Genomic DNA, 13431 nt, shown 5'->3' with positions numbered 1-13431 from the left:
GAATCACAGTTGGATGTCTAATGTCAAATTTTCTTAAATATACAAAGAAACAAATAAAAACAATTCTCTAGGTTATAAGATGAAATTTGAACTCGTACACATTTGTACAATTTCCAACATAAGAGTGTAAATGATTTTTTTTTTTTTTCCAGTGACTTAAATAAATTCCAAGAGGGTATTGGAGAAAAGTTGGGAGCTTTCTTCTACTTGATCTCAATGGCTTTTGTCTCATGTGGCATAGCATTTTGGTTTGGGTGGAAGCTGACTCTTGTTAGCCTCTCAGCATTGCCATTGATGCTTGTGATTGGTGGCATTGTATCTGTGGTAAGTAGATTATGGGACAATCTTATAACATGCTCATTACAATAAGGTTGGATGTAAAGCAAGATGATAAATATCGATGAATAATCTCCTTATGACAGTAAGACTTTGACTAAATTTCTTCAAGTCTTACAATAAATATGAGAAGAAAGTCAATAATTAGGTCACAAACAGTTATTGGAAAGCTGATAATGGTAGTTAGTAGTTTTGAAAGATATCTGTATGAGGCAGTATAATCCAGCTTAATAATGAATTAGGGGGTCTGTTCAACCAGACCATGGTACTCATAATCTCAAATTTTGATGAGGCACATTTAATCCTTCCATGGTGGTGAGAAACCTCCCCCCCTTCACACACACATACATAACTGGTGTGGTTTCATTTGTATAGCTACTAAAACTTTCAGTGATTCCTCTTTTCTTCCCTTTCCAGTGTCTTCAGTGTAAGCTGCACTGTCTTAGAAAAGAAATTCTATCTCCCTTACAGTAGATGCATGTATGTTTGGTCTGTAGGACCAATGTAGGTGCCTAGTTTTGACTTGCTAAATTAGTGGAAGTAATTAATTCACTTGTAGGTTTGATTCAACACAATATATCACTCAACACATAATACTTACTGCATTTAATTGACACTTGTATATACACCACTTGAATATTAGATGTTTGCACTGAAATGTTTGAGTTGTGGTAATACAGATGTTTTATGAAAATATATACTTTTAGGTTGTTTTCCAAGGTGGAAGGGGCTCTCTTATCTTGTCTACTGGACATCTATGTAGTATGTTGTCATATTTTTTTTCTGAAATTCTTATTGTTTGGTTAACATTGTTGTGAAATTTTAAAAATATTGAATAACTTATAAGGTTAATATAATTTTTTTCTAAGATAGTGCAGCTCTGACGGGAGGGTTTGGGAATGGAAGAGAAGAGGATCACTGATAATTTGAAGGGTTATAAAAATGAGACCAGACATGTTAGAGACAAAAAAATTACATACTTTCTCACCATCATGGAAGGATTAAATGTGCCAAGTTTCATCAATATATGAGATCATGGGTTTCAAGACCCCCCCCCCCCTTTATTTTTTGGTTGCGCTGACATAGGTAGCATAGGTAGCTGACATAGGTAGCAATTACTACATATTCCCTGCTCAGCTCAGTATGAAAATGTTGATGGTTCTCAAAGAGAGTACAGCCACAGACTCTTTTGGATTGCCCCCGTTTAAATTCAATGAGGCTTTTACAATCCAGAAGTGCCCTTGACTACAACTAAAGAGCAAAGAGCAGCATGCTCCTGTGCATTTTTTTATGTTGGCAAAAGGACTTCCTGCAAAGGATATTCACACAAAAAAAAATGCTTCCTGTTTCCTATGAGAAGTGTTTGCCATGTAGTGTACCTTGCATTACTCAAATTACATAGACATTGCTCTAACTAACTAACTCTCTAGCCTTCTTAAACCTGAAGGTTTATGACTGCAGCAACAGAAGCCTTCCGTCTGTCCCTATCCTGGGCAAGATCAAGCCAATCTTTTCCATCCTTACCAATTTCTTTATACAGGTCTCTTACCTTCAGGTTTCGCAACAAGACATTATTCATGTAAAAAAAAAAATATCAAATTGAAAATGTTTGTGGCTAATTATTTCAGTGAAGGTTTGATTCTGGGATCATAGCATTCACAACTGAGCAACCAAGCCAATCCCTATGGATGCTGTACCATTGTGGTTCCTGACATGAATCTGCATATCTGTGTATGTAGTCAACAGCAGCATACACTCTGGGTCATCTAGGTAATCTGAGATGACCGGACTATAATTTAAAAAAAGTTGTTTTTTATTTCTTCGCAATATTCTTCCGAACCAATCTTTGATTCACATATTTCATTACTTCCAGTGTGCAAATGTTTTCAAGCATTTGCCACGGAATGTCTGAGAGGCTTTCTTTCTCCAGCTGGTGGAATCTGGTCAGGGTGAGATTCCACCGGCTCCCTTTAAATTCCTTTGATGGGAGGTAGGGGAGAGGGGAAGGAAACACTGCTTCTCAGGTGCAGTGATTCCGTGGCTGGTGAGTCCACCGGTCGCACTCTCCACCCCAGAGTCTTTGCAGTTCCCTCTTCTGCCATTCTTCCCTTCCTCGATGCCTTTGTATCGTAGGAGGTAGGAGGTGTGTTGTTTGCGACAGGGAAATTTCTCGGGCACGGGAATTCTGGGTTCACAAATGACGTACTGAAAAGGGAAGTAGGGAAAATACTTCTTAAAGTGCGTGAGAAACGGGGAAATCTGAACAATAGTTGTGAACCAATTCTATGTTAATTCTCATTTTACGTTTGCTTCTGTCTTCCTTATCTCTGCTATTTGAACAGAATTTGTCGAAGGAAAAAAGCTTAAATATTGAGGATGAAGGTAATTAAATAAATTAAAATTTGAACTAGAAATTCAAGAAATAACACCGATCTCTGTGGCGGAGTGGTTAGCACAGCTCCTTACGATGCCAGAGCTCCAGGGTTCGAATACCAGCCTAGGCATGTGTGTTATTTGTAAATGTCCCTTCATCAATTTCATATCATCACTCGCCATGATTACCCAAAAGTGGCAGAAATGCGACAACAAATAACAATTTAATCAATCGATAAATGAAGTAATTAAACTATTTATATGCTTACTTTTTTCTTTTTTGTATTTTAAAATGCGTGATTACTTGTCTTTGTAGACTTCAAAACCAGTGAGAGTACTTCCTTCACGGAAATGAATAATTTTTGAAAGGGAAAGCTATCAGAAGTAAATTATATACAGGGTGTTACTAAAGTTCGTTTCCAAAACTTAGGAGGTGATTCTACAACTGAAAATAAATACAAAACTTCATGTGACAAAATGCCGAAAACTGCACCCATTCGGAGTTATTGAAGTGGGAAAAAGTGTGGAAATTATGTTTACAAGGAAATATTGGCACAACCGCCAAAAACATGACCGCGGCGAAGGGCGTTCCACAACGAAATGTGGCATGCTCTATTCAAAAAAAGGACATGGCAGATGTGCGAAGTTTATGAGCAAGGGATTCTCCAATGGAAGCGAATGGGTCTGTTGAAGTCATGGGGTTAAGGAGGGTTTACTGAGATTTGTTATCCACGGAAAGTGATATGTGGAGACTGACAACCAAGAAGAAAGCGAATATCCGTAGTGGACATCACCGTTATGTAGAAAAACAAAGATGGTGGTGGTGCTGCGCTAGGTTGCATATGTGTCGACATGTTCACATTCACAGAATGGAGGTGCCGAGGGAACCACATCACAGATGATGTTCAAATTGTCTGCCATTAACTTCCATGCAGAGATGACAACGCCGAATCAGATTGTCTAGTGTGACCAAACAACCCCGCGGTGTCTGCTATCGTCACTGCAGCGACATTAATGCGTGCAACGAGATTGTCGGCCAACATGACAGGTGTTTCGTATACGAGGCCTTTCATCTCTCCCCATAGAAAAAGTCCAGGGGAGTGATGTCCGGTGATCTTGCTGACCACGGCACAGGCCCACCCCTACCAATACACCGATTGTGGAACAAGCCATTGAGGAAGTGACGCACTTTTTGGTCGAAATGTGGTGGTGCACCATCGTGTTGGGACCATAGTCCTTGCCTCAATACCAAGGGCATGTCCTCCAACAGTTCAGGCAAAACATCACTAAGAAATGCATGATATGTATCACCACACAGGCAAATAGGGAAGATGTACGGCCCAATCAAATGGTCATGCACTATCCCACACCACACTTTAACCACAAATCTGTGCTGATGGTGTGCCACGAGAATTGCATGTGGATTTGCAAAATCCCAAACGTAACTGTTTTTACTATTGAACACGTCCGTTTTGGTGAACATTGCTTCATCGGTCCACAACACCCTGTTCACAAAATTCAGGATAGTTTCAATGTGATGCAAAAACCATTGGCAAAACACCACACGTGGGTGAAAGTCCTGAGGTAAAAGGTCTTGTACCTTTTGGAGTTTGAAAGGGTCCATTCCCTCTTCGGATAGGATGCACCACACATTAACATGGGAGGTGTTGTGGGCACTGGCTATAGCGCTTGTACTGGTGTCAGGACGATCCCTGACAGCATTTATCACCGTAACTTCACATATCTGCCATGTGCCTTTTTTTAAATAGAGCATGCCACATTTCTTAGTGGAACGCCCTTCACCAGCAAGATTGCCGGACATCACTCTCCTGGACTCCTTTCTATGTGGAGAGATGAAATGCCTCGTATACGAAACACCTGTCGTGTCGGTCGAGGGTCTCGTTGCACGTATTAATGTCACCTCAGCAACGATAGCAGACACTGCGGGGTTGTTTGGTCGCACTAGACAATCTTTGATTCGGCGTTGTCATCTCTGCGTGGACGTTAATGGCAGACAGTTTGAACATCATCTGTGATGTGGTTCCCTCGGCACCTCCACTCTGCACACAGTGAACATGTCGACACATATGCAACCTAGTGCAGCACCACCACCATTTTTGTGTTTCTATGTAATAGTGATGTCCACTACGAATATTCGCTTTCTTCTTGGTTGTCAGTCTCCACATATCACTTTCCGTGGATAACACATCTCGCTAAAACCTTCCCTACCCCCATGACTTCAACAAACCCATTCGCTTCCTTTGGGCAATCCCTTGCTCATCAACTTCGCACATCTGCCATGTGCTTTTTTGAATAGAGCATGCTGCATTTCTTTGTGGAACGCCCTTTGCCGTGGTTATAATGTTTGGCCGTTGTGCCAATGTTTCCTTGTAAACATAATTTTCACACTTTTTCCCACTTCAATAACTCCGAATGGGTGCAGTTTTCAGCATTTCGTCACATGAACTTTTGTGTTTATTTTCAGTTGTAGAATCACCTCCTAAGCGTTGGAAACGAACTTTAGTAACACCCTGTATATATACGTACACATATATTAGTTAATTTAAGTTGCTTTCGCCCTCTTTAAATTAATAATTATCATAAAGATGAAAGATGTATGAATGTAAAATATACTTGTATAAAGAACAAACGCAATGAATCCAACTTACAGAAACTTCGGTATCGCAGGCAATATAAAGCTGGGAAAGGGAATTTTTCAGCATCCATAGGGAATTCATTCAGAGTCATGCAGGAAGGATCCACAATAGGGTGGAGTGAAAATGGGCTTTTTTTTTTTTTTTAATTAGATATGTCAAAAGGTGCCAATAGATCAATAGAACACTGTGTAAAAATTTCAAGACATTTGAACAATATTTTGATCGCCCTTCGCAACCCTTTAAATTACAATACTAAGCGACATTACAACGATATAACGTTATAGTCAGTCAATAGTGACTATTAGTCAGTTTAGTCACCTTAAAACTCAGTTAATGCAATCAAATGCCACAAACAGTTACAAGGTGAAGTGAGAGAAGTCACGTTTCGACTCGAACATTGGCATTAGCTGTCGAGAAGCGATGCATGCACAGATGAAGCCATCTCGCGATTTCTGTCCACAAACAGCTTTCACCGCCTCGGTCACCAGCTTCACGTGTCTTTTCACAGCCTGTGTGTGGTTGGGGAATTTTTAGAAGGTGAGAGTTGGAGTCACCTCTGTCGTGATGAGATCCCTGAGCTCAGTGTTCTGTCATTACCTTGATTACGGGAGGATCCGAGATAGGGCAGACTGCCCATTCGATCATGTTGAAGTATTCCACGGCGTCAAAGTTGAGTTTTGCGGGAACCTTAAACCTCCATATTTGTCCACTGGGGTCTGCTGCAGCTCTGACCTTCATCACTCGTCGCCGGACCAGCTCACGTATGTGTGGTCGATGGTCCGTCATCATGGCCAGGAGCAGATTCTCCGGGTGAGCGAAGTATGCATTGCGATGAATGATGGGGTCAACGATCTTCTTGTGCTTAGGGCTAAGGTATCGTCACTTGACGAGCATCTGGTGAAGGCGCCTAGCTCCATCTTTGCATGACCAGTGGGCTTTTACGGCGAACCACGTTGGAACATATACGCGAATGATGGACGTCACCAGCGTTTTCAGATTCTCTGACGGTTCCATGTCGCTTACATATAATCTGAGGATTTGATTGGCTGTCGTTATCCATCGTGAGTGATTCAGGCAACCTGGGTTTCACATTGCCAGATTGACGCTACATTCACCTTTGCTGATGCTATTGCACATTTCCAGTAGTTAGCGCTGATCTGTGCTCAACTCCTTCGGGTCAATATTGGACAGTTGCTCGGTCAGCTAAACTGGTGCAAATGAGGAGACAGGCTGTTCGCTACACGTCACTAGCTGCTTTCCGATATCTCCAGAGAATCTGCGCGGGCCTGTAGTCGTGCCATCGAGTGCCTGGAATAGATGGCGGAGGGGCAGCTCATTGGCATAGAGCAGACATACCACCAGCCACTGCAGAGGATGCTCGAAGGTTTCTTCCAGTCGGCGGATAATGCCCGCTGTGTGTCCCGCGTTCACATTTGTGCCGTCACACCCTACAACTTTAATGTTCTCTGTCTGCGCATTCCGTTCTTTGAAACTAGCGACTAATGACTCAGCTATGTCTTTGCTGGAGCCTGACGGCGGAGTCATGTGGCTGAAGTATGAAGAACCCAGCTCTGCGATGATGCTTATGTGTTCTTCCGTGAGGGTTTTGCTGTGGCACTTTTTGTCCTCGCCGAGAACTTGTGTCAAAGTTTCATCCTTGCGGCTATCAAAGAATACTTCCTCTATGCCAGTTTGAGTGTGGTCAAACTGGTCATCATTGTGCTGGAGTTCCTTACGAGTTTTGCTGCGTTCTCGGCGGATCTTGCTTCGATCGATTGCTTTAGATTGGTTGATTGGCGACACAAGACCAAGATCATGCAGAACTGAGACTCCGATCCGATCGCAAGCTTTAGCAAGTGTAGGTAGAGAGATTGTCATTTTCTTACATTGGCGATTCTGCTTTGGCTTAGTCTTGACTGATTCTGTATCTGGTATGTACTCATCGCTAGTGGCACTGACCGACGGGTACGTGTCATCTTCGGCACTGTTGGCATAATTGGCTTGACCTTTGATCTCAACGGTCCTCTGCTTCTTCATTCGTTCGAGATTGGCTTCCTCTCTTTCAGCTTTCCTCTTCAATTTTGATGTCTTCTCTTGTTCTATACTGCCGATTATCATCTTTCTTGGTCCTCTCTGGTCTTCAAGGAAATGGCGTTCCTTTTCCGGAACTTTGAATTCTTTCACGCATTTGCATTTGGAAACCATGTCGAAGCACTTGCATTTGCAGAGAACAAAGAGACTATTACCTCTGTCGCAAAAGTCCGATATTCTCCGTTGGTAGTTGGGTTGATTCTTTTTCCCTTTGGAGACCTTTAGGATTGTGTTGTATTGGTCGTGGAAGGATCTGAGTTTTTCAATCGCTTGTGCGTGAGTTACTGTTGGAAGTGAGGCCCTTTCCCAGATCTTGACTTCATAGCACAGTTTGTGAGATATGGGTATATTCCATTGTCCGTCCTTGGGTCTTGTCGCAGTTGAATATTTCTTCATGAGATCGGTGTAGGTCGGCAGAGTATTGGTCGATACGTTTCGTGGAGCGCCACATATCACGCACGATACTTTGTCTCTTGTAACTGCCATCTCTCTGAAAATGCAAGTTCTGGGGATGGGGATATCCTGAGGATAACATGATGTCCCCAGGATATCCCAAGGACATCCTGGGGATAACGTGTGTTGTATAGATAAGCTATAGGGCAAATAGCACATTTTCTATAGTCTAGCTTCTAAAAATTAAAAAAATAAAATTTTCACTCCACCCTACTATACAACACACGTTATCCCCAGATGTCCTTGGGATATCCTGGGGACATCATGTTATCCTCAGGATATCCCCATACAATATATAGGTAAGCTTAAGATGGACAAAACCTTTTTAATAAGTAGCTCGCTTAGATTCGCTACTTAATAAGTCATGCTGAAATCATACTGAATCAGGCTATAAAGTCATAAAAATGGTTAAAATGCCAATTATTTCAATAAGGTGAAGGGCGATCAAGGAGTTGATAGAAAATAAAATGATAGAAAATAAAATGATTTTTCAGGATTCTTACTATGGACAAATGGCACATTTTCCATAGTCTAGCTTATAAAATTATTTTTTTTTCACTCCACCCTAATGTATAATATGATGTCATTCTTGGTATTTTGTATCAACATTCAAAAAATGGTAATTGTAAATATTAGATACTTATATTGTGATATACATTCTAAAATAGCTGTAACAGAACAAATATGTACATTTACTACATTAACATTCAAGCTGTTAAGCACTTATTGACAAAAATATAAAACAAAAAAAAAAAAATTGAAGATAACACATACTAAAAAATCAGGCTTGAACTAGTTACTCTGATACTAGTTGTCTGTGACTTTGAAAATCTGATGATGGAACAAAGATAAGTACAGATATAGCAATATGGCATTGATACATATTTGTACAATTATTGTTGCTTTTAAAGCATTAAACTTGGCAATTTGATAATAACTTGGATGCTTAAGCTATATAGAAGCCTTTTATGAATCTTTAGTGAACTTTGATTATGATATAATCTTTAAAAAAGATTGGAAAGTTGTGGAATGTCACTCCCATGTATAAAATCAAGGTTATTAGAAGTATAGGTTGGGCCAATCCGTTGTTTACTCGTGATGACGAAACGACGGTAAGAGGTGAATTTATCCATGAAATGAATTCCAAATCTATGCGCTAGTGTTGCACTATGAAGATAGGAAACCATGCCAGAAACTGGACACACGAAATCGAGTACACAAATGAGCATTTCCACCCATTTACATTTTGTGGCTTCAGACAAATGAACATAAATATCGATGGCTACTTATTGTTATGCGGGACAGAATATTATTGATCGGAACGGTAATTGTTTTTAAATTCCGACATTCGGGACGGGAAATTCCCGAAATTTCCCGAGGCTCTGGAAATCTCAAATTCTACACGTCATTTTCACCTTAAGTGATTGTCTTTGCATATCTGGAATGAAAACTAACAATTTCCCATAAGTTCCAGACACTTGCAATCTAGAAAACGTCAAGAATTAATATCGTTTTAAAATGAGCATTCGGTATTTCTCGACTGCTCGGGATCCAGAAAAGTAGGGAAGTCATTTGCTGAAGTCGGGATCGGGACGGAATTTTTCTTTCCGATCCCGGTCCCGACTTTTCGAGATACCGCGCACCACTTGTTATTATTATTTATTTTAGTTCAGCACAAGATACATCTTCCAAGTACGTTGAACATAATATGCTGTGCATACCAGAAAAGAAAAGTTCAAATGAGCATTTATGTACAGTGGGATCCATGAGTATTACCGTGCAAATTGTCCATCACCATGTTCGTACACTTTATTTGACCCAATAAGATCTTCAAGAATTAATAGAAAACTCAAAACGAGCTGTTGACAACTTATTTATTTATTTATTTAGCAAAAGATCCTTAACAGAACCAATAGTTCCAATTACAAAGAATCTTATTAAAAATATTTACAATAAAGATTAAATATACATTTTAAAAATTACAAAAATACAAAACAACAGAATTACAATATTACAAAATACAAAGCAAAAGATAAAAAAAGACAAAAAGATAAAAATGGCAGTAGGTATGTTACACAAAATAACAGAACAAAATACAAACACAATATAGTACAATCACAACAGAGTACTGCTAAATACTTTCAGATACAAACATATTATGCATCGCACAATAGACGATGAACACTAAGATTAATTATACAATTTGTACAAATATCAAACCCATATAATAATAAATAAAGTATGACTTTAAATACATAGTATCAATAAAAATAATATAATATAAACACAGCTTCAATCAAATTTACTGTAAATTTAAATGATTAGGCAATGACAATATATGTCTTTTTATTATTGAGCTATACGTTATAAAAGGAAGCGCGAAGTCTACTTTAATTCCCTTTTGAACAAGGTTGTTATAATTTGTGCATAGTCTGATAACAACTGAAGATTTATGTATATTGTTTCTCGATTTATCAATAAAAAAAGGAAGCAAACACCTAAAATTTATTGGCTTAAAATTAAGTTTAAAATATTGCAACACTTCAGGAGAATCTATTAAGTAATTCATAATCTTATAAAGTATAAAATATTGAGCTATTAATCTTCTAGATTTCAAAGGTGGCACCTGAAAATCTACAAGTAAAAAATTATAAGAAATTCTATTTAATACTGCTGAACGATTATACTTTTTTAAAATACAAATATCGTAAAAATTTAAACTGAATTCGTTCAATATTATCTGAATGTACTTGATAAAATGGATCCCAAATTTCACTTAAGTATTCAAGTCTTGAACGAATGATTGCATTATATAGGTTCATTAAAACTTGCGTATTCTTAAAATCTTTAGTTGACCTAATTATAAATCCAAGATGTTTATATTAATCCGAGCAGATGTAAGAATAATGATGTTTATAGTTTAAATTCTTATCCAATATTAATCCTAAATCATTGATTACATCTACGCGTGTAAGTACACTTTCATTAAGAATATAATTAGGAAGTACGACTTTTGTTTTATTTGTAAACGTTATTGTTGAGCATTTACTAATATTAAAATATAATTTATTCTGAACGCTCCATTGATAACAAGCATCTATATCTTTTTGTAATAAGATAGCATCTTCTGGAAGTATAATGCCTTTAAAAATCTTTAAATCATCTGCATACAATAAGCAGCGTGAAAACTTTATAACAGATGGAAGATCATTTATATATAACGCAAAAAGAAGGGGACCAAGATTTGATCCCTGAGGGACACCTGAATGTGCTGTATATACTGTCGATGTAGCATAGTTATAAACTACTTTGTATTTTCTGTTTTTCAAATAAGAGATAATTATTTTTAATAAAACATCAGATAAACCAAATGAAGAAAGTTTATTTAATAATAACGTATGATCAATCTTATCAAACGCTTTAATAAAATCAGTGTATATAACATCTACCTGAATGTTCTCATTAAAAGAATCCGAAATATATTGAGTAAAATACATTAAATTAGTGAAAGTGGATCTTTTTGGATAAAAACCATGTTGAACATCAGAGATATAAGGCTGAACATGAAATAAAATTTTACTATACAGGATCTGTTCAAATATCTTCGCTGGGGTTGAGATTAGCGCAATAGGTCTATAATTTTCAATGTTATTAATATTTCCTTTCTTAAAAATAGGCGTAATTTTACTAATTTTCCATTGATCAGGAAAGGTTTGTGTCGATAAAATTAGATTATAGATAAAACATAGTGGAAGTCGAAGAGGGTCGGCACAACCTTTATAAATATATGAGGGTATTTCATCTGGACCACTTGATTTCTTAGATTTCAGTTTTTTCAATGCTTTCATATAATCCCTTGAAGTTATAGTATTTATATTTAAACAGTGAGAAACATCCAAAGTTTCGCCTCTAGGAATATCATATGTTGGAGTTACCTTAGCATAAACACTGCTAAAGAACCTTGCAAATCCATCTGCAATATCCTGATTAGACGTTAGTGTAGCCTGTTGATATGTCATACTAGACGGTTTTAATTGAGGTTGCTTCTTATTTCTGATATATTGCCAGAATTGTTTTGAATCATTTCGAATTTCATTTTGCACATTGTTTACATAGTTTTTGTAGGCTAAGTTTATTAACTTCTTAGATTCTCTTCGTAACTGAATAAACCATTCATTATGATAATTAGAAATATGTCTTTTACGCCTATGTAATTCCTTGCGTTTCAATATTCTTATTATTTCACCATTAAACCAACAAGGATACGAGTTTGTTTTATGAATTCTTTTCTTTGGAACATGTTTATTAAGTATATCATAAAAGGTCTGATAAAACTTATCAACAGCATTATTTGGGTGTTTACATTGAAGCACTTCTTCCCAACCACCACCAGCAAGATCCTGATACAACTTCAAAAAATTAGCTTGCTTAAAGTTAAAACCCATAGCTGAGTACAATTTATTTCGAGAGCCCTTTAAATTAAAAGGTAAATTAAATATAAGGGGAGGGTGGTGACCGTCAACTGGTAGGAGCGGAAACATACTTTTTAAAACATTAATACGGTCTTTAACATTGGTTAACACTAGATCCAAAGTTTTATTGTTATTATTTTTTATGTCATTAATACTACTTAAATCCAATAAATTCATAAAATCGTTAAGTGCATTTGCGACATTTCCACACCGCGTAAGATCAGTATGTGAATCCAATATTGTTGGGATATTAAAATCTCCAATAATAAATATATTACCATTATAAGAGATATACACTTGTTCTAACAGACAATATAGGTTTAAATATTTATCCAATTTAGTATCAGGAGGAATATACAATGATATAAATAAATAACTTTTGACGTCACCACTTATACGCAAAAATACAATTTCTATACAATCAACTGACATCTCAATACATTTTACACAAATAGTTTCCCTGACGGCGACCAACACACCTCCCCCTCTACTTTTTGTTCGATCTTGTCTAAATATCTGATACCTATTGTCTAATAGTTCTGAATTTTGAACATCACTTGTCAGCCAAGTTTCCGTAAGAACAATGATATCATAATCAGTTGCTAAGACACCCAAGTGCAACTCAGTTAATTTGGTATTCATGCCCCTTACATTTTGATAATAGCATAATAAGTTATTGTTTTCCATTGGCGGCATTGCTAATTAGGGCATGCACATCATCCACACTGTTTAAAATGTACACCTGGGGGTCATTAGGGGTCTTTCTAAGCTTAATAGTCCCCGTCATGTCAATCCAAACATAAGCAAAGTTCTTATCTCTCTTTACTTTCCTGGCTTCATTAAATATTTGTTTACGACATTTTGTTAAATTTTGGTTAATATAAATCAAACTACCAGTACTATAACCCAAATCACAATTCCGTAATGTCTTTTTAGTTTTCTTTTTTCGCAGCAAATTATCCCTATCTACAAGTTTAACAAATTTCACGATGATTCCTGGTGGTTGTTGAGGCGAGAGAGACTTCAGTCTGTGACAGCAGCTGATCATG

General features: G+C 37.6%; 1 protein-coding gene across 2 annotated transcripts in view; it reads left to right on the top strand.

Annotated features, from left to right (window-relative positions):
* LOC145986516 (ATP-dependent translocase ABCB1-like) overlaps positions 1 to 13431 on the top strand; it is a 139877-nt gene that overhangs the window by 31189 nt on the left and 95257 nt on the right. For both annotated transcript variants that reach the window (XM_083120622.1, XM_083120623.1), the window contains exon 7: positions 153 to 324. In XM_083120622.1, the coding sequence (XP_082976748.1) occupies positions 153 to 324 (172 nt within the window). The remainder of the gene's footprint in view (positions 1 to 152; positions 325 to 13431) is intronic.

Source organism: Lepisma saccharinum, chromosome 4, assembly GCF_977018435.1.
Source record: "Lepisma saccharinum chromosome 4, izLepSacc3.1, whole genome shotgun sequence".
Classification (NCBI taxonomy): domain Eukaryota; kingdom Metazoa; phylum Arthropoda; class Insecta; order Zygentoma; family Lepismatidae; genus Lepisma; species Lepisma saccharinum.
This window is presented reverse-complemented; position numbering and strand designations above follow the sequence as displayed.